We start from the raw sequence: 25,001 nt of genomic DNA, 5'->3' as shown, positions 1-25,001 counted from the left end.
GGAGGAGGTGGGAGGGGGGAAGATTAGGGGAACCCATGGCTGATATGTAGAACTGAATGGTATTGTAAAATAAAAAAAAAGTCTATAGAAATATAACACCAAAAGAAAAGAAATGCTCAACATCCTTAATCATCAGAGAAATGCAAATCAAAATGACTCTGAGATACCACCTTACACCTGTCAGAATGGCTATGATCAAAAACACCAATGACAGTCAATGTTAGAGAGGATGTGGAGCAAAGGGAACACTCCTCCACTGTTGGTGGGAATGTAAACTTGTACAACCACAGTGGAAATCAGTATGGCGGTTTCTCAGAAAATTAGGAATTGAACTACCTCAAGACCCAGCCATCCCACTCTTGGGCATATACCCAAGGAATGCTGATTCATACCATAAAGATACATGCTCAGCTATGTTCATAGCAGCACTATTTGTAATAGCCAGAACCTGGAAATAACCTAGATGCCCGTCAACTAAAGAATGGATGAAAAAAATGTGATACATATACACAATGGAGTACTACTCAGCAGAGAAAAACAATAAAGCATGAAATTTGCAGGCAAATGGATGGAACTAGAAAAAATCATCCTGAGTGAGGTAACCCAAACCCAGAAAGACAGTCATGGTATGTACTCACTCATAAGTGGATTCTAGATATAAAATAAAGAACAATCAGACTACATCCCACAGAACCATGGAGGCTATATATACAGCGTGGAGGTCCCTAGGACGACTGTGGCTTATAATAAATTTCGGTTTTACTCAATTACTGAGCAAGCCTCAATGAAACATCTCACTATTAAGATAAGAATACATACTCTATCAAGCTGATAATAGAAAAATTAATTAATTAATTAATTTTAAACAATAAAAAATAAAGAAAAATTTAAAATATTAAATATTAAACAAACATTTTACTGAAGTTAAAAAGGGAGAACTAGGGACTCATCATTCCTCTCCACTTGTTTTATATATTTTAAATTTTTTTATCGGTGGATTCTGCTGGAGTTTATCGGCGGATTCTGCTGGAGGATCCAATGCAGATAAACACTGGAGGGCTCCTGTTGCAAATCACCCTCTGGAGCAATGAAAGGATCTTTCTAATAGCACGTGGAGGAGCCCCGATCTAGTGTTGGTGTGGCCCCAGAGTTCTGTTTATGTCTTTCCTCAGGACAATGAGGTTCCTCTTTAGATTCCTGAGCACTGAACACACCCTGTGGCTGCTGCTGAAGCCCAACATGACAGAGACCTAATGGGTCTTCATCAAAAAAAATCTACCCTTCTGATGCTAATGGAGATTGAGAGCCCAATATGGCCAGCTTTGGCAAGCATTAATGTAAGCCTAGGAACTGTAGCCATGAGATTAGATTCTCCAGAAGAGCTGCCAGCTAAAGTCATGCTGGGATCAAGAAAAATGGGCCTTGGCGGTTCATGTTCCTGGAGTTATATCCATGCCAGTGGATGTCCACACAATCCAGAAGAGAATTTGACACTGCTGCTGCCGTTGTTGCTGTTATAGAAATGGCACACACTGCTGCTACTGTTTCTGGGATTACCATTTCATAATTGCTTACTACAGCTAGCACAATGGAGACCCTGGCAGCAAAAGTAGCTACCACAGTTAGTTAATCTTTCATTCTATTGGGCATGATAAATTTAATTCAGTAGCTATATACATCTCGATTGGCTTTGAAAATTATAAATTTATAAACTCAAGTTCCAGTTTGCTTTTGGGATACTATCTTACAAGGACTCCAACAAACAGTATGGCTCGATAAGGAAGGGAATGGCTCAGTTGCCTTTAGCCTACTGGCTATGGGTGAGAGAGGACCTATGTTGGTCTTTTCTGTATCAAACACACAGATTGCAAGCCCAGCGCCACTTTGAGAACTTTGGCAGCAATTAACCATGCAGCTCACACATGATTGAGCCGGTATGATAATGAGTATTCAGAGATGGTTAATGCCTGGGGGGCACTCACCAACCTAAGACAGAGCACCTGTGTGGCCTGGGCAGGCGTCTCCATGATGGGTAAGGTGACCTGCTGACATCCCACGCAACCCAAGTCAGAAGCTCATTTTTTAATAAAAGGGGGACCTGTAGGTCCCTGGCCCTGTTTTGGGTAACTGTTGCCTTGCTTGTGGACCTTGACCTTGATATCCTCCCTATGCTAATCCCCTGCCAGGTTCCACCCTCCTGAATGCTTAAGGGAAGTTCCTTGTCTGTGTATCCTGAATAATGGGCGTTAACAGCTTAGATGCAAGATTGTAAAACATCAGTAACGAACTTCTGCCTACCAGGGTCCTCCCATTGTGCTGTAAGCCTGTATTTAAGACCTCCTACCCTCCTCAAGAAATGACATTTGACATTTAAACTTAAACTTAAATATATATGTATATATATATATAAATTTGAATTTATAAATAAATTTATATATATATAAAATTGAATGAATACTGTGAATGTAATATATGAATACCACAAATGTGATTAATATCATGAGTGTAATTAATTAATATCATGAGTGTAATTTAAAAAATAAATAAAAAAATTAAAATAAAAAAAAAATGGTCATTTTAAGTGCCAAGGTAAAAGCTTTAGAAAAACCTGTTAAAATGAATTATAGAGAAATTCAGACTCAGACAGAAGAATTTAAGGATGAAATTATTTCAGGATTATATTATAAGGCTACAGAGAGACAGCCTGTTTTTAAGCAATCAAATGTAATTTATCCAGTAACCATATAGAAACCACCTGATGAAGGGTGTGTACAAACTAATTGGACTCCAGTTGAAATGTTAGATTTGAGGAGATTTTGAAGCCATAGTATCCTATGGCATGCATTCTCCATTTGTAAAGCAAATGTTAAACTCATGGTCAACTTGTAATAGGATTATTCCTCAGAACTGTAAAGAATTAATAATGGCTGTCCTAGAACCTGGAGCACAATTGCAGAGGCACATGTGGTATAGAGACGAAGCTAAGACAATAGAAAATCAATGTAGAGCTAGAGGTGTGGAAATTTCCTAGGATCAGCTTCTTGGAGAAGGCCAATACACTGAAATACGAAGACAATATTTATATGATAACCAAACCTTAATTCTATACCACATGGCAGCCATGAATGCATGGAACAAAATTGAGGAAGCAGGAAAGAAAACTGGGCCATTCATTAAAGTTATACAGGGCCTGAAAGAATCCTTTATGGATTTCTTACAAAGGCTGTCTTCAGCAGTAAATAGAATCGTACCAGATTCTGAAGCTAGACAGATAAGAATTGAATCTTTGGCTTTTGAGAACTCATATGCAGAATGTGAAAGAATAATCAGGCCATTAAAGGCAAGATCTGCATGTTGGAGGACTGGATCAGGGTCACAATCAATATTGAGTCTCATGACCATGATGATATGCAGATAGGAGAGGCAATTTCAAAAGGTTTGAGGAATGTCAGATATTTAGGATGTGGAAAGCAAGGTCATTTGAAAAGGGAGTGTAAATAGGGCATTCCTAGAAACAATGTTTCTTCAAGGAACAATGGCAACAGAATGCCCCTCCCTTCTGTATTATGCAGAAGGTGTGGTAATGGTAAACATTGAACCAAGGAATGTAGATCAATAAGGAACAGACAAGGTAATCCTTTGCCTCTGTCATCTGGAAACTCCCAGAGGGGCCTCATGCAGGCCCCCAGAGCAAATTCAGTGCAGACCTTTCCTGCAGTCATAGAGGAAACCCATACTCAGAGCAATTAAATAACCAAACGCCTATTGGAATAAACCAGGCTGCTCGGGGTGACAGAACAGCTGAGGAAGAGAGAATAGAAAATTCAGGAGAAACCATGAAGCAAATTTTTTTTGGCAAACTTCTATAAATGAATAAACACCAGAATTAAAAGTATGAATAAATGATGTTTTCTTGGAAGATTTAGTAGACACAGGTACAGACGTAACAATAATTGCACCAGAATTTTGGCATACAAATTGGCCTCTTCAGGAGGTAAACATTCAGCTGTTAGGGATTGGAACATTATCTCAAGTGAAACAGAGTGCAATATGGCCTGAATATATAGGACCAAGAGGACAGAGAAGAAAATTAAAGCTATATGTGGCTAATATAGTTATGAACTTATGGGGCCATGATCTATTACAACAATGGAATACTCAGATTAACATTCCTCCAACCTCAGAAACAAATCATAAACATGTTTCTGAGAGAAATATTAGAAGATATTATTCTAATGAGTGGTCACCAGCCATTCAGATTGTACAAGAACAGGGCACAACTGCTGATCTTTCAAAGATACCAACAGGTCTACCTTTAAAATGGTTAACAGATCAGCCAATATGGTTCAGCAATGGCCTTTAACAACAGAGAAACTGCAGGCTTTAGAAAAGCTGGTAGAAGAGCAGTTAAATGTTCAGCATATTGAAAATCAAGCAGCCCTTGGAATTCTCCCGTATTTGTGATTAAAAAGAAATCTGATAAATGGAGAATGGTAACAGACTTAAGAGCAATTAACAAAGTAATTCAGCCAATGGGCTCTCTATAATCTGGAATCACTTTGCCTACTGGGTTACCTAAAGGAAGGCCTCTTATAGTTATTGATTTAAAAGTGATATGTAAAATATTTCCTAAATCTAGAATTTATCATTATATGGATGATATTTTACTAGCTGACTCAAATGCAGATACTTTAGAAAGAATGTTTGAAGAAGGAAAGAGAATTTTGCCTTGCTGAGGATTACAAATTGTTCCTGAAAAGATACAAAGAGAAGATTCTATTAATTATTGAGGATATAAAATAGGTCTACAAAAAAATTAGACCCCAAAAGGTACAAATTAGGAGACATTGTTTACGGACTCTTCATGACTTTTAAAAATTATTCAGAGACATTTCCCATCTATAAAGTATTGCTGGGGGTAAAAATGATGAACTGACTAATTTGTTCAAAACATTAGAAGGTGACAAGGACTTAAATATTCCAAGAGAATTATCACCTGAAACTGACGGAGAATTGGCCTTGGTAAAAAAAAAAAAAATAACAAAGTACAGGAAGAACACGTAGAGCATGTGGATCCAAAGCTTGATTGCATTTTAGCTATTTTACCCTCTAGAAATTCTCCTACAGGAATTTTAATGCAGAAGGAAGATATCATATTGGAATGGATATTTCTACCAAATAAACAGAGTAAAAAATTAAAAACATATGTGGAAAAGATCTCTGACTTGATTTTAAAGGAAAATCGAGACTTTTGTCAGTTAGCAGGAATAGACCCAGCAGAAATACTAGTATCTTTTACTAAGGAGGACACTGAAAAATTATGGGCAGAAAGTGAACTTTGGCAAAGAGCTTGCAGCAATTTTTTGGGAGAGATTAACAGCAAATATCCCAAAAGTGATAGAATTGAACTTATAAAGAGAGCTGATTAGATTTTGCCTTGCATTATACGAGAAACACCCATATGTGGAGCTCATACATTTTATACAGATGCAAACAAACAAGGAAAGGCAGGTTACAAATCAGAAAATTTAAGTAAAGTGGTTCAAAGTCCTTATAATTCAGTTCAAAAATCAGAATCGTATGGTATTCTGTTGGTATTAATGGATTTTTCAGAACCTCTCAACATAGTTACTGACTCTCATTATGCTAAAAGAGTGGTATTGCATATGGAGACTGCAGAATTTATTCTTGATGAGTCAGAATTAACTTTGTTATTTATTTAGATACAAGATATAATCAGGAATAGAAAGCACTCCTTATACATCCTTCACATTTGATCCCATACGGGTCTGCCAGGCCCTCTAGCATAAGGTAGTGATGAGATTGATAAATTATTGATAGGAAATATGCTGGAGGCCTCAGAATTTCATAAAAAAAACATCATGTCAATAGTAAAGGTTTAAAAAAGGACTTTTCCATAACCTGTCCACAAGCCAAGGAAATTGTAAGCAAATGTCCTACTTGTTCTTTTTACAATCAGACTCTATTACCAGCCGGATGTAACCCAAAGGGTACTCAGAGGAATGAAATCTGCCAGATGGATGTGTTTTACTTGGACAAATTTGGAAAATTGAAATATGTACACCATACCATTGATACTTATTCAGGATTTCAATGGGCAACTGCTTTGAGTTCTGCAAAAGATGATTCTGTAATCACTCATTTGCTAGAAGTTATGGTCATCATGGGTATACCTGCACAAATCAATACTGACAATGCTCCATCATATGTCTCTGTTAAAATGAAACAGTTTTTTGCTTATTACAATATAAAGCATATTACAGGTATATCACATAATCCTACAGTCCAAGCAGTTATAGAAAGACCAAACAGAACTCTAAAGGGTACGCTAAAAAAACAGAAAGGGGTAACCAAAATTCCCAGATGTACATTGCATAATGCTCTATTTACTTCAAATTTTCTCAATGCTAATGAGAAAGAAACAACATCTATTGAGAGACATTGCAATAATCTCAGTTCTTTGGTTCTATTTTGATTCTTTAAACTTTTCTTAAGGTATGAATTTTATATCAAAATTTATTATACACACACATATATGAAACTTTCATTATGATATTAATGGTCATATAAAGTACTAACTAATTCTAGAATAAAGGCTTCATGTAGCTGCCTATACATGTTTTTGTGTTGGAGTTTCTATCAGTTTTCTGCAGGGAATCACAACCAGGCCTACCATCAGATTTGAAGTCTCCAGAAAGATGATGGTGCCTCACAACTATGGTGATATTTTATCTGTACTGAAATATGATTTTATTTGTATGTTAATAAATAAAGTTGCCTGGGCGTCAGAGCTAATAGCAAGGCACAGCAAGATCCGGGTGGTGGTGGTGCATACCTTTAATCCTGATCATATGACAGGCAGCTCTCTGTGTGTTCAAGGATACAGCCAGCATGGAGACACATGCCTTTAATCTCAATACCAACAACAGAAGACCTGGAGGTCTATATAGACAGGCAGTGACAGGGAGGTCATGTGGTTGGGTTTACAACCAATGAGAAGGCAGAAAAGAAAGACAATAAAAGACAGATACACAGAAAGTAGCTCTCTTTCTGAGGGGAAGGACAGTAGCAGCAGTGAAGGGTAAGAAAGGGTTTTTAGTATCAGCTCTTAGCTACTGATTTGACCTCTTGGGCTTTTAACTCTGCATTTGGCTCTGTGTTTCTTATTTAATAAGACTGTTACATCTACACACAACAACAATTCCACATGGACAATAATTATACCACTAAGCTGACAAACATCTACCACAGATCAGCTTTGGATTACAAACTGCTCAGAACAATTTCGAGATGGCTAGCTGAGATGATCCAGTTTCACAGACTACTTGAACAAGGACTTGAGATAAGCCCTGCACTTTGGCATTATGCAGAGACTGTACAACAAATGATATAGCTACCTTTCCTAGAATTTGACAATTAACTCAAAATTTTTCTTTTCAGAATCCCCTAATGATGCCTTTACCCACAAACAGCAGGAAGCAAATTTAACAACTCGATGCCCACATTCCCAAAAAAGTGATGCGGGGTAGGTGGTTTTCAGTCTTTCAATGTGTTTTGGGTTTAAGATAATTTTCATTGTATAGGAGGGTTGGTTATAAGTTGTTGTTACTGGTTAGGAAAAGGGCTAAACAAAGATTAGATTTAAGGTTCTTGTTTGAAAAAAAGATATATACAAATGATAGAATAGAGGGTAGATTATTGAATTTACTCTGAAAAGAAAAGAGAGAATATAGATTTGATATAGATAAGAAGGTAGATTTTTGAATCTACTTTTAGTAGATTTAGTTTTAAATACTTTACATTGGATTGGATTTTTATATATTATATATAAATTATATATATTGTGATTGTTATTGTTAGAAAATGCTATATGTGTATTTCTAATCTTGTTCAGGATATTGTACTTAGTTCATTTAACAATGTAATGCAATTTGCTGATGTTATTATTACCAACTATTAGGATATAAAGTAATGAAAGTTAGTAGTTAAACATTATAATTAAACTTATAGTCATATTAGGTATGTTTTCAAGGCTAAACAGAGATATATTTTAGATAGACAAGTCATCTTTAAACCCTTCAGAGAGCTACAGAATATGGCATTTAAAATGTTTTAATAACTTAGAATTTTATTCTTTTTTTCATGTCTATGAGATGTGGCAGCAGCTGGCAGCATCTCCTCTGTTCTGCCTTTTTCCTTCCTACTCTCTAGTTAGAATGTCCCACCTAACCCTATTCTGCCTCACCATTGGCCAAACAGCTTTATTTATCAACTAATCAGAGCAATGTATTTTCACAGCTTACAAAAAGACACTCGCATCAAAATCCTGTCTTGAAAAAATAAAAAATGCAACATAAGGTTACCAATGGTTAAAATACCCTTAAATGTACAGTTAAATGGCATTAATCATATTGTTTTATAATTATTAATATCATCCATTCCAGAAATTTCATCTTCTCAAAAGAAACTCTATTCCTATTAAATAGTAACTGGCCACCTTATACCTAATAATTCATGGCAAAAAGCATACTACTTTGTACCATTCTAGCTACTTTATGTAAATGGAAAACATACAGTATTTGTCATTTTGTTTCTGACCTATTCCATTCAACATAATATCTTGAAGGTTTATCTATGTTGTAGCATATGTCAGAATTTCCCTTCTATTTTAAGGCAAGTACATTTACCCTCTGAACCAACTCTCCAGTCTTTATCATTTTTTTTAACATCTATTAACCTCCTCTGGTATATATCCTGCCTGGCCCTTAGAATTCTAGGCAATTTAATAGGCTGTGGAAGAGGTACAATCCTTTGCAAGGCACCTAGAATATGAAGACAACTGAGGCATAGTGCCTGAGTATGAGGATTAATTAATTTGTGGTGTAATCAAGGGGGTAAAGACCTGTAAATAACAAGGGTAATACATTACTGCAAGGGCTTTTGCATGTGCATTAGGTATAGTGAGGACAGAAAGGAAGGAGGGAACAATCTTAGGATGAGGCCAAGGAGCATATAAGGGAGTAAAGTCACCTATGATGCAGTCATGACGGAGGTCTTATTTGAATGGCAGGGAGACACCTGCTCCCTAATATATCCATGAATGTACTATAATCAGTGAGAAAGAGTGAGGGGCACTTGGAGAACTGTAAGCAGGTGGTTAGTGTTCATACTCAGGGAATGAGTGAAGAGGAGGAAGCTGAGAGGTAAGACTAGAGTGTTGAGCTAGGGACACATTGAGTGACACACTGGGTTCATACTGGGCAGTGATAACATTAGACATGTTTCTTGGAATGCTCCATTGGTTACAGGGGGATGACAGGAAGCAAGGTGAAAGCTACTTAGGAGACTTTCTGAAAGGGATGAATATACCAAAATTAAAGGAGAATCGGTGGTGATATAAAGAGAATGATAGATCTGAAGATTGGCTCAAAGTTTTGGCACTGGCTGAGATCATTAAAAGATTAAGCATACAGAAAAGATAAATAATCTAAGGACTGAGCCATAGAGCACCACAATGAGTTTGGAGAGATGGTAGGCCCAAACTAGAAAATAATGCAAATGATTGCAGAACCACAGCCTAGTGAAAAAATGCATGTCTGAAAGAAGGAAATAACAACACAAATGCTCAGGCTAAGTAAGGGAAGAGTTTGGCAAAATGGCTATGATAAGACCAGCTGTGATAGATGAGTGTGAGAAGGAAGTCCAGTTGAAGTGGGGTCAAAGCAGACAAGAAAGAGAAAAGGCAGTGTTAAATACATATGCATAAACTAGTTCTGATGAGTGTTCTAATAAAGGAAGGCAGATAACTGCAATGATAGCTGGAGGATATCATGAAGTCAAAGGGTTGTACTTTAGGGTATAACAGCATATTTATACAGCAATGGGAACAGAGGTAGGATAGAAATAAGTCAGCTAGAAAGTTCTACAATAATGTGCAAGAAACAGATGATAAAAGCAGGCAATAGCAGGCACTAGTTCGATGAACTCAGAGGCTCATTCATGGAAACTACAAGTAATGTGGAGAACAGAAATTCAGCAAGTACTGGTTGCAGACTTGAACCCCTATTCAAATAATAGCTCAGCTGTGTGACCAACAGCCCAAGAGACTTTGCAGAATAGAATTCACTGCCAGTTTCAGTCACACACAAATGGCTGCTCCAAAATTCCCACCAAATGACCCAGCAATTCACTCAGGTATATACTCTGCAAACTGAAAGTATGAGTTTCCAGGCTGAATGACATGCCCAAAGCCCCAGTACTTTATAATGTGACTGTATTTGGAGGCAGGACCTTTAAAGCAGTCACTAAAGTTCTGGCCCAATATGACTGCTGTCTTTAAAGATACCAAGGAAATGTTCACCAAGGAAAGGCCATGTGGGAAGAGACAAGAAAAGGATGACATGGCCATCTACAACCAAGCAGAGAGACTTAAGGAGAGACCAACCCTACTGGAATTTGATTTTGGACTTCTAACCTCCATAACAGTGAGAAAATATACATTTGTGGTTTGTGTTACCCAGTCTGTGGTACTTTGTTATGGAAAAACTCATATATCCACACAGAATTAACTAATTGTAGGTACCTCATTGGACTTTATAGAAGCAGATTAGGAATCTGGGGGCTGAAAGGAAAGGGAATGACTTCCATATGGGATGACAAATAGGTCTGGGGACTAGAAAAAGATAATGGTTGCAAAGCATTGTGAATGTAGTCTAGAACACTGTATTGAGCACTTTAAAGTGGTTAATTCTGTGTTAAGTGGATTTGACTTCATTTTAAAAGAAAGATGTAACTATACAAAATAATCTCCATCAGGAATATACAATATGGAAGTCCTTAGTATTTTGTTTATGGAAATTTAGGTCAGGTGCCAAGGAAAAAGGCTGTTTATATGTGTAAATATGTTACCAAATGCCAGGTACATGTATGTGGGATAGCAAAACAGTTAAACATAAACCAGATCAACATACCAGTGCAAATCTGTGTCCAAAGCTTATCCACTCCTTTTCTATGAGAGCCTCAAATCCTTTAATGGTCCGGTAGTAACTGTCCAACATCAGCATTGCCAGAGATGTTAGCTGGGATGTTCGGTCCCACCCATCACTGCAGTGGATCACCACAGATGTTTTTCCAGATTCTATTTTATCAGCAATTCTTACTGCCCCAGCAAGCAGCACCTTCAGAAAAGAAGGTAAAATAGACAAGGCTTCATTAAGTGTTAACCTCTGTATAAAATCATTCTGTGAAAAAGTTTGGATGTTCCAGCCTATAAACAATATAAGAATGCCATCTAGGGCTGAGGCTTTACTTCAGTGAGTCCCTAGGCTCCAGCACTAGTACCCCAAACAAAATAAAACACAAAACAAATAAACAACAACAAAAACCTACAAAATTAACTAAGAATCACTAGGAAGTGTTAGCATCATATTTTTTTAAAACTATGAAAAACAATCAAAGTAAATGGTGTCCTTTATTGAAGGGTCATAAGGTTCTGTTAAAAACTTGACTTACTAGGTATGGCGCACACCTGTAATCCCAGCATTTGGGAGGCAAATTCAGACTAGTCTCAGTTATGTAGTGAGTTTAAAACCATCCCAGGCTACACAGAAAGACTCTGCTATTAAAAAAATAAAGAAACTTTGGGCTGGAAAGATGGCACAGCAGTTAAGAGTACATACTGGCTGGGCAGTGGTGGCTCTCGACTTCAATCCCAGCACTCGGGAGGCAGAGGCAGGTGGATCTCTGTGAGTTCGAGGCCAGCCTGGTCTACAGAGTGAGATCCAGGACAGGCACCAAAACTTCATAGAGAAACCCTGTCTCAAAAAAACAAAATAATAAAAAAAACTATATCCTACAGTTAGAACACCACCCAACTTCTTCACTGGGCGGTGGTGGCGCATGCCTTTAATCCCAGCACTTGGGAGGCAGAAGCAGGCAGATCTTTGTGAGTTCGAGGCCAGCCTGGTCTACAGAGTGAGATCCAGGAAAGGCGCAAAGCTACACAGATAAATCCTGTCTCGAAAAACCAAAAAAAAAAAAAAAAAAAAAAAAAAAAAAAAAAAAAAAAAAAAAAAAAAAGGGTGCATACTGTTCTTGCAGTGTTTGTTTGGTTCCTGGAACTTAAGTCAGGCAGCTCACAAACATCTGCATCTGTAAATCCACCTTCAGGGAATCCAATATAGTCTTCTGGCCTCTGCAGGCACAGATGCTCACATGTGCACATACCAAACCCCCCCCCATATACATATAATTAATTAAAAATAAGACCAAATCTTTTTTTTTTTTTTTTGGTTTTTCGAGACAGGGTTTCTCTGTGTAGCTTTGTGCCTTTCCTGGAACTCGCTTTGGAGACCAGATTGGCCTCAAATTTACAAAGATCTGCCTGCCTCTGCCTCCTGAGTGCTGGGATTAAAGGCATATGCCACCACCACCTGGCTAGACCAAATCTTAAAATAAAAAAAAAGGAAGGTGGTGGAGTCAGGAGGATCAGAAGATCAAGAGAACTTCAGCTAAACAGTAAATCTGGAGGCTAGCTTAGGCTACCAGAGACTCTGTCTCAAAGTTAATTATTTTTAATTGATAATTAAAACACTGTTTATTTTTGTCATAAAATCCCTCCACAAAGACCATAGTCCAACTGTTTCCAAGAGGAATGCTCAAAAGCTCTCATATATAGCCAAGATGCATTAATCTGTGGTATGGAAAAACTACTTTGAAATAGAAATATTTATGACAGATGTTAGCTGTCTAAATTGGAAAGTAGATAAAAGATTGAACTAATTTACCCTTATATATTCCAGCCAATGTGTCCCATCCACATTGGATAGCCACCGTGACTCATCAATGGAAGGGTACACGATCTCCTTTAGTTTACGCAGTGACTCCCTCATCACATGAATATTGTGGATCTCCAAAAACACAAGTTCTGCATTAGGGTAAGCACTTTCACTTTCATATCCTCCACCCTTTGCCTATAAAAAAGCAAAAGATATGCATCACTTCTTCTGAAATTAACTTTTCTACTGCTTCTACTGTAACCAGACATAGACCACTAAAGGAGCAATAAACTCCTATACCTTTGTATGGTTGCCCTACAACTGTCAGAACACAACAGGGTACCAAGGACTGGCAGCACAAAACAGAAATGCGTCTTCTCAATGCAGTGCACCATCACCACCACCAAATCTAAGTTCTCAAGGCCAGAAGGCTGAAATACAGGTGCCACAGGGTCAGCCTCCCTTGGAAGCCTCCAGAAGAATGTGCTACTTACTTTTCTCATTGCTGTGACAAAGTATCTGGCAAAAGTACTTAAGGAAGGAAAGTGGCTCACAGTCTGAGAGGACATAGTCCATTACAGCAGAGAAAGAATAGTGATAGATGTGAGAGGTAGCTGGTCACATTGATGGTCACTTTCTCCATTTTATTCAACCCGGGACCCCAGCCTAAGGGATGGGGTTGTCCACATTCAGGGTGATTCTTCCCTTCTTAGTTGAACCTTCCTGGTATCACTCTCAAAGTCATACCCAGTGTGTCTATACAATTCTAAATCCCAGCGATTGAAGATCAAGACCAACAACCACAGAGCATACTTACTATTCATTGGCTCTCCTGTTTCCTAGTAACCCTAGGCATTCTAGGTTTATACACTCATTGCCTTAATCTCTACTTCCATATTTGCATTTGATCTTCTCCCCTTTGTCTCTGCTTCTGTTGTCCTCATTAAAAAAATACCTGTTGGGCTAGCAAGATGGCTTAGCAGAGAAGGCACTTGTCACCAAGCCTGGCAACCTTAGTTTTATTGATATCTAGGACCCATATGGTAAAAAGAAAGAACCAAATCCTGCAAAGTTGTCTTTTGACCTGTACATATGAGCATGCACACAAATAAATATAATAAAAAAGCAAGTCTGTTGTGCTGAATTAAGGCCCATCTTAATCTAATCTGTCTTTGGTTTAACTTGATTACATTTATAAGGAATCTTTCAAAATATACTTTCATAAGTACTAGGAGTCAGGACTTCAATGCATCCATTTTATTGAGGATACAATTTAAGCCTTAATAATCCTCCTTTACCCATTATGGTTTTTAAGTCAGTACCAACTGGCTCTTACTGAAGGTTCCTTCTGCTACCAAGAAAATGTCATACTACCATAAAATTTCTGTATAATAAAACAGTTTGGAGTTCTGAAACCACAAAATTTATCTTAACAATTTAATAAGAGAAAATAAATGTAACAAAAAAGATAAGGATTACCTCTTAATGAGCTTATATAAAAACATGGTTTGTAGCTAGCTTACATTTTATAGAGGTCAGTATTCAAAACACATTTAGATGAGAGTGCAGAGAAACTGGTGGGAATGTAAAAAGCTTCAACTGCTGTGGAAGACAATTTGATAGTTCATCGAAAGTTACACAAAGAATTCCCATGTCATCCAGTCACTATGAACATTTGTATGCAAGTTTTATTTAAATACCTGTTCTGAGTTCTTTGGCTTATATATCCATGAATATGAGTGGTATCACAATATCCAATAGTTATAAGCAATTTAAATGTCCATAAACAGATAGGTAGGCAAATAGATTACAGTCTCTCTATATAATGGAATATTATTCACCCATAAAAAGGAGTGGAGTACAGATGCTACAAAATGGATTAATGTTTAAAATGAGTGAAAGAAGACAGACACAAAGGAGTACTTAAATGTATGAATTCATTTTAATGAAGTGTCCAGTTCAGGAGAATCTCTAAAGATAAAATCATATTAATTGATACCAGAGGCTGGGAAAAGGGAATGGGGACTGGCAGCAAATGGGTACAGAGAGTTTCTATTTGGGGTGATGGATTCAGACAGTAGTGCTACTTTTATAGTACTGTGAATATATTGGAAGTCATTGAAGTGTAAACTAATGAGTTTTGTGTTACTTGAATTTTATCTTGATAAAAAGGTAAACATATATGTAATATAAACACAGGCTTTTAATTTAGTCTGCAACCAACTATCCAGTGTATACAAATGTCCTGCCCTAGCTTAGTACTGGGACAATAATGAGTAAGTGGAGACTCTGGTCTTTTAGGCTCTCCAAGTATGGCGGGGTGTGGGGGACAAGCTCCCACTTTTCCCGGAGGTACTCTTGAGGAGAGAAGGATTAGAAACATCAGAGAGAAGGGTAGAGGGGAGAGAAACAGAAACACAGGATAGCCTCAGGAGGGCCTGGATCATTATCCACTGGCCCCTCCTATCTCTTCTAAAAGGCTATTTATAGGAATACCAAGGGGTGTAACAAAAGACCTCCCCCTAGCACAGCCAAGTGCAGACCCTTCCAATCACCTGGTAACCACACACGTGGTCAAGCAATCCTCTAATGCAGCCCTGGTGAATAAAGCAAGCTCAGATATCAGTAGGAAACCTTTGTGGGCCTCCACAACTACCCCTTCTTGATATAATAAAAGGGCTCCCCAAGCCCCTCAGATAGACTGTGCCTGTCTTAGTTCATCCTTCTTGAATAATCTTCCTTACCTGTCATGAAGATACACTTTCCATCAAGCATACTCTTCGAGCATACTCTGGCTCAGGTTGGAAGCTATCAAGAAGAAAGTTGCCCATCTTTGACTAACAGCCTCTGGCAGGAGTGGGTACAGAGCTTAACTCAGCTCCAACTCAGGTGCCTACAAAGAGCTTGCAAATAGATAGTGATCTTCACAGCCACCACACCTCCCAGTAAAGGAGTAGAGGATAATAAAAATGGAATGTCCATATTGGAATGGGTCTAAGGTGACTACAGCAGTCTTAGCTGCACCAAGCCCTTTTCTAAATCAAAACCCTCTCCTAACAGATGTTCAATAAAATTTTCAAGAGACTATTTTGATTCCTAGGAGAAGTCATTTCAAAACACTCCGAAGTATCCACTCAAGTAAACAAAGCCCCCTTGCTAATTATAAAAAACACTTTTAGCTGTTTAAGTAGCTGATATATACATGTGTTCCTTCCACAGCAGTAGAATTTCTGTACAAATTAACTCCGTTGTGGGAGGCCTACCCCTTTCTAAACAGGAACAGATGAGGAGTGGAAACTTTTAGGAAAAAGACAGAAAAGCTCCCCTAATTATGACATCTTTGCTTAAGTTTTCCAGGGGCCATTGAGACCATAAAATTATATCTTGGGCTACCATAAAAAGTGTTCAGAGTAATAAAAACTTCAAGATGCTTCTAATGTGATTGATTTGGTTTATCTTTTACAAATCAATGTTATCTAATTTGTCTGGACTAGACAGATATTGATGGAGTAATAAAAACAATTCTAATATGAACTTACATTCAATATTTACACTTTTTACAAACCTATATTCAAAAAGAAAACTATAGGACTATTTTACAAACTTTGGCACATATCTAGAAAAGATCTCTTAACACCACTATACATATTTACAACTAACATGAATATCACTTTATAATTTTTACAAACATATTCAAAAGGAAATTCTATAGAACTATTTTACAAACTTTAGCAAATATTTAGAAGAGATTTCTTAAAAGAACTATTTATATTATTTTCCAACAAGATAAAGAGAGTTTGCAAATCAAGAGTAATTAATTACTGTACTGAGCTGTTATAAAGCTCTTAGAAAAAACTTCCTGTGCTGCCATTAGGCCTCTGGAGGAATGTCACTGGAGCTGACATTCCTCTGTTCTACACTCTTCACCAAAGTCAAACAGTCAGCAAGCTTCTGAGGGTACAATTTCCCCCTTCTTAATTTTTTGAAGATGCACCTTAAGATTGCTATAAGCTCTTTTAACGATGCCAATGTTTCTCTATGGACTACATTTCCCAAGCTGCCTTTCTCTATATTGTCACTACATTCCCCAGGTTGGCTTTCTGGGTCTGGGAGAAAACTCAGCTGCAGCCAATGGTGGCCATTACTCTCTCGTTTCATTCACATGGTCAAAATCAAGTTTCTGCTCTTTTATCATAGGAGGTTTTTGAGTCAATATTAAGCTTTTCACCTGGCACTGTCCCTGGAATAGGTTGTGCTTGTCCACATGCATTTAGACACATGCTTGTTGCCAGAAGTGAAAACTTCATGGTGCTTCACTAGGTCAGTGAAAAGGATTGAGAGCTTTTTCAGAGAGATTTTTTTCCCTGATCTTCTACTTGGCCCTACTTGTCCCTTCCCCTAAGATGCAGAGTCCCTGATACCTCCGCCATGGTTAAAACCCTCTGTTTTCTGTTCTGGGGGTAGGGGCTTATGTCCCCTGCAACCAACGATCCAGTGTATACAAATGTCCTGCCCTAGCTTATACTGGGACAATAATGAGTAATTGGAGGCTCTGGTCTTTTAGGCTCTCCAAGTCTGGTGGGGTGGGCAGAGGAAATCAGGATCAAGGGAAGCACAGGGCTGAGGGTCCTCTGTTCTAAGACAGACAGTTCAGGAGGTGGCAGGTACCTGGACAGCCAAAAGGAAAGAGGCACAAATCAGAGAGTACAGAAAATAACACCTAAGAACAATAGGGCACAGAGCTTGGTAGGACATGGCTTCCCAAAATGAAGGTAGGTTCTGCACAGAGCATACCAGGACAACAGTAAGAATGATGAATGATGAAGTCAGAAAGCATGGAGGGAGTGGGTGGCATGAGTGAAGAGGGCCATCCAGTAGAGGAATGGGGTTATACTGGGAAGGGCCTAAGAGGGTGAGACACCCTGCAGGTCGATTAAGTGCAGAGATGCAATCATCTAATTGAAGGAAGTAGGGCCTACATGGACATGTGATTTGAGAGGAAGCACACAGTGGTGATTTGGAACAATGGGAGTGGGTAGGGCAAGTGATACCTATGATTCTCTGCTAGGCTACCTGAGATATGGTAGCATCATTTATTGAGAGTCTATAGGAGAAGGAACATATTCTCTGGGGAAGCTTGTTTGCTTTTGAGTACAGCAAGGGCCAAATGACTCTGTGACAAAACTCAGCTGGAGACATTTATAGGCCATGGGATACAACTGGAACTCAGAAGTATGAACTGTGAACATAAATGTGGAATATTTATCATATGGATGGGTGACAAGGGAAGACAGAAACATGCTGTATTGTGTTCCAAGAAAATGTGTAATGTAAAGACAGAAGAATAGGCCAGAAGTATGAAGAAGATCAGTATTTAAGGAAAACAATGAAGAGTGGGGAGAGGGGGGAGAGAAGGAGAGCAGGAGGGAGAGAACATAGAAGAGAAGAGAGGAGATAATATAAAAGGCTGAAAAGTGTCTCCCATCGAAGACACAATAAATCCCTGCCAACTGTGAATGCAACCTTATTTGAAAAACAAAACAGGTCTTTGAAAATGTGATTAAAGACCATAAGCTGGAGGGATAATCCTGGATTACCTCAAGTGGACCCTGAAGGTCATTACAATATCCTTAGGAGAAAGAGGAAGAAGAGACAAAGAAGCACACACTGCTGTGGGATGGTCTGTATGTTAAATTGCTCTGATTGATCAATAAATAAAACACTGATTGGCCAGTGGCCAGGCAGGAAGTATAGGCGGGACTAACAGAGAGGAGAATTGAGGGAACAGGAAGGCAGAGGGAGTCACTGCCAGCCGCTGCCATGTCAAACAGCATGTGAAGCCACAAGCCACATGGCAAGGTATAGGTTTATGGAAATGGATTAATTTAAGCTATAAGAACAGTTAGCAAGGAGCCTGCCATGGCCTTATAGTTTGTAAGCAATATAAGTCTCTGTGTTTACTTGGTTGGGTCTGAACAGCTGTGGGACTGGCGGGTGACAGAGATTTGTCCTGACTGTGGGCAAGGCAGGAAAACTCTAGCTACACACACACACAGTAGGAGGAAGCCAAATGAAGATGAGGTAGATTGCTGTGTGTAGCTACAAGCTCAGGAGTACTGCCTTGGCTATGAGACACTATAGGAGGTAAGAAGACTCTCTCTTGGACCCTTTAAAAGGACAACAACTTTATGAGATTTTGGACTTGTGATATTTTCCATGACAGCCTCATACCCATTATTCTCCCATCTTAGCAATCAGCTCCATAACTTAGCCTCCAATTCAGAATTCTGGGTGCTATCCTTGACCACAGAAGTGGCCAACTCAGTAGTAGAGATGTCAAAAACATGGGGATTTGGTCTAACCTCAGGAGGGTTCAGAGCTGGAGACACTGCCATGTGCAACTCAGCATAAAATCATTGTTTAAAGTCCTGACTCAGAGTAGATGACCTTGGCAGATTATTATAGAAGAAAAAAGGAAACCCCAAACCTAGTTTAAGTAACTTTACCATTGGAAATTGGGAAAAGGAAGAGGAACCAATAAATTAGAGCAAGAAGACCAGGCTATATACTGAGAAGAACATGGAAGTTGGGGTGAGAGAGGTTTATGAAACCTTGAAAGTCAAGAGAATGGAGTGGTCCATCTAAGGTCATTAATGATGACAGCAAACTTGAATGCTTCCTCAGTGACAGCCACTATAGAGGTAGGAGGTTGACCTTTTGGCAGCTGTAGTTAATTAAGGATGGAATACACATTAGGGAAAGACAAGGAACAAGCTGACAAGTGAAAGTTGGACACACAAACACACAGGTCAGGTGATAATGGTGCTAGCCATCATCCTTCTTGCCAGTCTTATAAAAACCATGTCCTACTACATTGTTGGACAGATATTCACACTGTATGGAATATTCTGCCCAACTTTCTGACTGTATAAAGCCAGCTCAAGTACCATCTACTCTGTAAAGCCCTAAGCCTAAGTCTATGTAAGTACTAGTCATTTCACCTTCCCCTCCCAAGCAAACAAAGTTTCTCCTCCTATTTATAGCACCTCAAACTGTCTGCCTTTGTTATTTTTGCCAGCACATTGTGTCTACTGGGTGCTCATTAGCTGTGTTAAAAAGTGTCACATTACAAGTATGAATGAGATGATAATAGACTGGCAGTTTTCCAATAATTGAAATTTTACTTGAGGAGAGGTAAAGTCCTCTGACTACTGAAGGTATGTCTTCAATTACAGACTATTGGAAAACTGTTCATGGGGAAGAGAAATGACTCAAATCAAAGCCTTGCCCTATGTGGATAACAAGTACTAAGAGCTTGATCTTCAAGTTTTTATGCATATAAAGGACTCATCCCCTTTTAACTCATGGAGATCAAACAGGAGCCACAAGTAGATGTGTTTGTATCATGTCACATGTCACATATTTAGTAGTGCTTTATGTGACTTATGGAAATTTTATATATTTGTAGTTTCATATAGCTGAGTCTATTCTAAATATATATTTATATGTAAAATAATATATAAAATATATGAAAAGATATGAATTGGTTAAATAATCAGTAAACTTATTAGAGGGATTTCCAAGGGGCATGTGGTTCTTTCACTAAAATACATACTCATTTATGCAGTCCTCTTTCTGAGGCTTTGATTGAGTCATCAGACAAAATGGTAGAGAAGTAATGAAAACAACAAGATGCCAGCCAATGTAGGATGCTGAACATAGTCCACAGAGTATTGAAGGGGGGGGGGATAGCCACAGATTACATAAAAAGAATCAAAGTTCACATAATAAGGAATTCAATGGCCTGTTCCAAAACCATGAAGACATATAGAAAGTATGCAAAAAAATATCCATTTTTCTACAAGGCTACTGAACATGTACCTTGTTGGTATCAGCAACGCTGTTCTGTCGAGCATCAAAGATGATAAGTTTATGTGACTGTGCATTAGCATCCATTATTGTCTGCAGGTATTTTTCATCTTCTTTGCAGCGTTTATCATTGGGACCCACCAGTGGTTGGCTGCAACGTGTAATTGTTGCCTGACTTTCTGGGTGAATCCATGACAACACCTAATATTTTTAAAACAACAAATAAAAAATATCTGCTGATAGATATCATTCATAAAACAACATATGGTCTAATTAATTGGTAAGAAAAGTACAATGTCTCCTAAAGAATGTCCTCACAGCTCTGATTAGGTAAGCTAGTCATAGCACTGTAGTGGCCATGACAATGTGTTGGTTATACTAAAAGAAATTTGACTTGACACTCTCTAAAAAAAATCCCTTTCTGCCTTTGAAATTCTATTATTTTAAGTAAAATAAAAGTGAGGCCAAACTATTACTAAACTCTGGTCCCATTTCTATTTGGTTAGCTAGTTTCATATGTTTTTCTAATATAAAAAACATCCTCTGTATCTCTACAATAACATAAATAGCCCACTGTGGTCTTATATTAAAAACAACAAACAAACCTATAACTCTACCACCAGATCTCCCATTTTTCTTCAGTGATGAAGTGACACGAGATTATTCTTATATAAACTCAAAGCAAAAACCACCACTTCCTTCTGGGCATGCAGCTACAGGATTGCACACAGCAGGAAGAAAGGATGTATTTTCTCCAGAGTGAATGGTGAGTTCAATGAGGTAAACTGTAGTGTAACATCATGTTCATTCTTGGTATTCCTCTATTATTTTTGGCTATACGAGGAGGGCAAAATTTAAGGTACCTTTGCATTTAGAGATAGGACATATACAAGAGTGAGACAGCAAATCAGTGTTTTTCTTAAGAATCAAAGATACAGTCCGATTTATTAGCTAATTTTCTACTTTCCATTTTGTTATTAGATACAGTGCAGTGTCTGTTTCTATCTAAATAGCAATGCCTATTACTTACAGGGACTCTGCCTTTCGCTCGAAAGGCTGCCACTTTTGAAAGGTCATCATCTTTTACACTAGTTGGCACAACAATGATGGCAGGGTAGGTATCGCAGAACTCAAAATTACTGTTTATTTTGGATATTTTCCAACTCTCATTTGGCAAGCCCTGTAGAGTGTTAGAGAAGGAAGAAAGGAAAACACTCATCTCTATTTTACAAACAAAGAATGTATGAATCACATCTGTTCCTTATTTTAAATGAAAATTCATTTATAACTGGTTTATTGTTACTTAAATAATAATGCTTCACATAAAATATAATGGCAATTTGGATCCTAATTCATTAATTGTTTATGAGATCTGTAAAAAAAAATCTAGAAGCAAATGGATTGATAATAGAGTGCTTGCCTAGTATGTACATAATTCTGGGAAGGAGAGCGGGGAAGGAAAAATGAAAGAAGGCAGGTAAGAAGAAGACAGATAGGAAGGTAGAAAAGACATGCATGAAAACAGCAGCAAGGCAGGCAGGCAAGCAAGAAGAAAGAAAGGAGGAAGAGGGAGGAAGGAAGAAGGAAGGAAAGGTGGGTTCTCAAAAATCTAAGTTGCAAACCCTTGTCTACACATCCTACTAATCCCTCTGGAAAATGATAGCTAAAGAGCAATGGAGTCAAAGATATGGCACAGAAGAGGGCACCCAGAGAACTGAGAAGCAACATGCTAGAAAAGCTAGGCCTATGTTACAGTTTGTCGTACAGCTTCTACTCCCATACTACATATCTAACCCAACTTTTTGTACAGAAAAAGACATTTAAGCTATCATATTCCATATGACAAGTGACATACTCTACCTGTCTCTTATATTCAGATACTGGATCATAAACTTTCCAGCCATTAACTGGAAACTTTTCTTTATAGTTGAATGCAAATAGCACCTGTACATAAAATCCATAAAATACATGTCAGCATTTGTGTTAGAACTCCTGTTTTAATCTGCAAATTTTAAAGTAGCAAATTAGGGGCTTTTCTTTTTTTTTTTTATTTTTTTTTGGGGGGGGGCTTTTCTTAATTATTACATAGAAAAGATAGAATCCAAATATTTGAATTTAGTTGCAACACAAAGAAATAAAGGTGTAATGGAATGTGTAAATATGGTATTATTGGATACACACAGATGAATTCAGTAAGGTTTACTTTGTTGTACTTGCCTGCCCATTAGAAAGAGGAAAAGCATGCTTGTTCAGGTTTTCAAATATTCCAAGTTTTCGTTGTTCTTCCTGCTTATATGCAAGTCTCAGGTTCCTCATATCCTAGTAAACAATGAACACCTGTTAGCCAGATACCCTGTCATAAATACATAAAAGATTCTTATTTATCCATCATTTTGTACCCTACAGTTCTCCAACTAACAGAAGACAAGTTAATAAAAATACTTACAAAGAGATTTGAAAAATTAAAGAAATCGAAATAAAGAGGATGTGCGTGTGTGTGTGTGGGGGGGGGGATGTCAACAGAATAAATAATTAAGAATAATGCTGAAATGTAGCTCTTCATAGTTCATGGCTTCTGGCAGGGGATGAGGTGGGGAGGACTCAGTTTTCTTTAAGGGGTTAGCCACTGGAAGTTTGACCATGCTCCAATGAGTATATGATCAACACAAACTGGACTTCATGGGATTTTTTGGTGGAGGAGGGACAAGGATCGGAGGGTGGACCTGGGAGGAATGTTAAGTGGGTATGATATGGGTGCAATGTACAAAATTCACAAATAATCAGTAAAAATACTATGTCAGGGATAAAAAAGAAATACAAAAATTCAAAAAAGAAGAAGAAGAGTGTTTACACACAAAAGATGTGCCATTATACTCTGTGTACTTACTGGCCAAAAATATGCTATGGAATTTATTGTTCTGGTTAAGTTGCTAAGAGAACAAACTACATAATTTACTTCATCCATGAAAAACAAATTTGTAGATTCTTCCCCCTATGTACTCACTGAAAGTAGTCTGTTCCATGTGGAGACTATAGTTTTCAGCAATGTCCTTGTAGCAATATAATGCTGTTTCTTAAGATCACTTTCCTAAAATGCCCTTCCTTGTCCCAGTGCCCTCCTTGATGGCCAAATGCCCAACCACAAGTTAGCAGGACTAGTGAATACATCAAGCCTAGCTCTTAATGGTGTGATTTCTTCCCATGACAGTGTTTTAAGTGTCACTTCCCAACCTTTTAAATCTATGTTCCTGTCAACTAGACACACAAAAGAATAATTCTTCTTTACCATCAAAAGAAATCTGAAAATAAATATAATGACAAACAAAGAACAGCATCTTGAGAAGTAAAGTTATTGTAGTATTGTGTTATAACAGCAAAAGAATGGCAATAATCCAAATATCTATCAGTAGAGGCTGTAGCTGAATAATGTATAGAATAGCTAAAGATCTGCTGAAAAGAAGCTTCAGCTCTATATGCACCAGTCAAAAGAAATTCCAAGCTACACAGTAACAAGAAAAGAAAGGTGCAGAGCCATGTATACACTATCATTGCCCTTTTTTATTTTATTTTTAGATAAGGTCTCACTATACAACCTAGGCTGGCCTAGAGCTTGCTATGTAAACCAGGCCAGCCATGAACTCACAGAAATCTGTTTGCCTCTGCCTCCTGAGTGCTGGTACTAAAGGTATGTGCCACTATGTGGCTCATTGCTTCTTTCAAAAAATGTCTCCATGCACAAGGTATCTATGCAGTTATATTAGGCATTGGTAACTGTCTGCAGAGAGTAATAGAGTGGGAGATGTTTTACTATATACGGCTTTTGTACTTTTGAATTAGGAATCATCTTTAAAAACTAAAACACAGGCTAGAGACATGACCCAGTAGTTAAGAGTGCTGGCTGTTCTTCCAGATATACCCAAGTTTAATTCTTAGCACCCACATGACAGCTCACAACCTTCTGTAACTCCATTTGCAGAGGATCTGATCTGACACCCTCTTCTGGCCTCCAGGGGCACCAGGCAGATATTCATGAAGTCAAAACACCTACACATATAAAAGTAATAAAATAAGCCATGTGTGGTGATACATGCCTTTAATCCAAAGCAATTAGGAGGCTGAGGCAGGCAGAACTCTATGAGTTTGAGGCCAGCCTCTGTCTACATAGTGAGCACCAAGCCTTCCAAGGCTACACAGTAAAAACTAACTATGAAAACAAACAAAAACTAACAACAACAACAAAAAAGGAGATCCCATACCTTGTGAGGTTCTCAGGCATGAGTTGGGAGCCTGTTCTTTGTAATTCTAGGCTATGAAGCATTTAAATCAGCTGTCAGC

At 38.0% G+C, this 25,001-nt stretch overlaps 1 protein-coding gene across 8 annotated transcripts in view; it reads right to left on the bottom strand.

Annotated features, from left to right (window-relative positions):
* Mtmr1 (myotubularin related protein 1) overlaps positions 1-25,001 on the bottom strand; it is an 84,034-nt gene that overhangs the window by 24,243 nt on the left and 34,790 nt on the right. For all 8 annotated transcript variants that reach the window (XM_028861358.1, XM_028861350.1, XM_028861354.1 and 5 more), the window contains 6 exons: positions 22,884-22,985; positions 22,527-22,610; positions 21,697-21,846; positions 20,679-20,867; positions 12,807-12,992; positions 10,992-11,198 (listed from right to left, as the gene is read on the bottom strand). In XM_028861358.1, coding sequence (XP_028717191.1) covers positions 10,992-11,198; positions 12,807-12,992; positions 20,679-20,867; positions 21,697-21,846; positions 22,527-22,610; positions 22,884-22,985 — 918 coding nt within the window. The remainder of the gene's footprint in view (positions 1-10,991; positions 11,199-12,806; positions 12,993-20,678; positions 20,868-21,696; positions 21,847-22,526; positions 22,611-22,883; positions 22,986-25,001) is intronic.

This window comes from Peromyscus leucopus, chromosome X, assembly GCF_004664715.2.
Source record: "Peromyscus leucopus breed LL Stock chromosome X, UCI_PerLeu_2.1, whole genome shotgun sequence".
NCBI lineage: Eukaryota > Metazoa > Chordata > Mammalia > Rodentia > Cricetidae > Peromyscus > Peromyscus leucopus.
The sequence above is the reverse complement of the archived record's forward strand: the minus strand, read 5'-3'. Positions and strand labels throughout refer to the sequence as shown.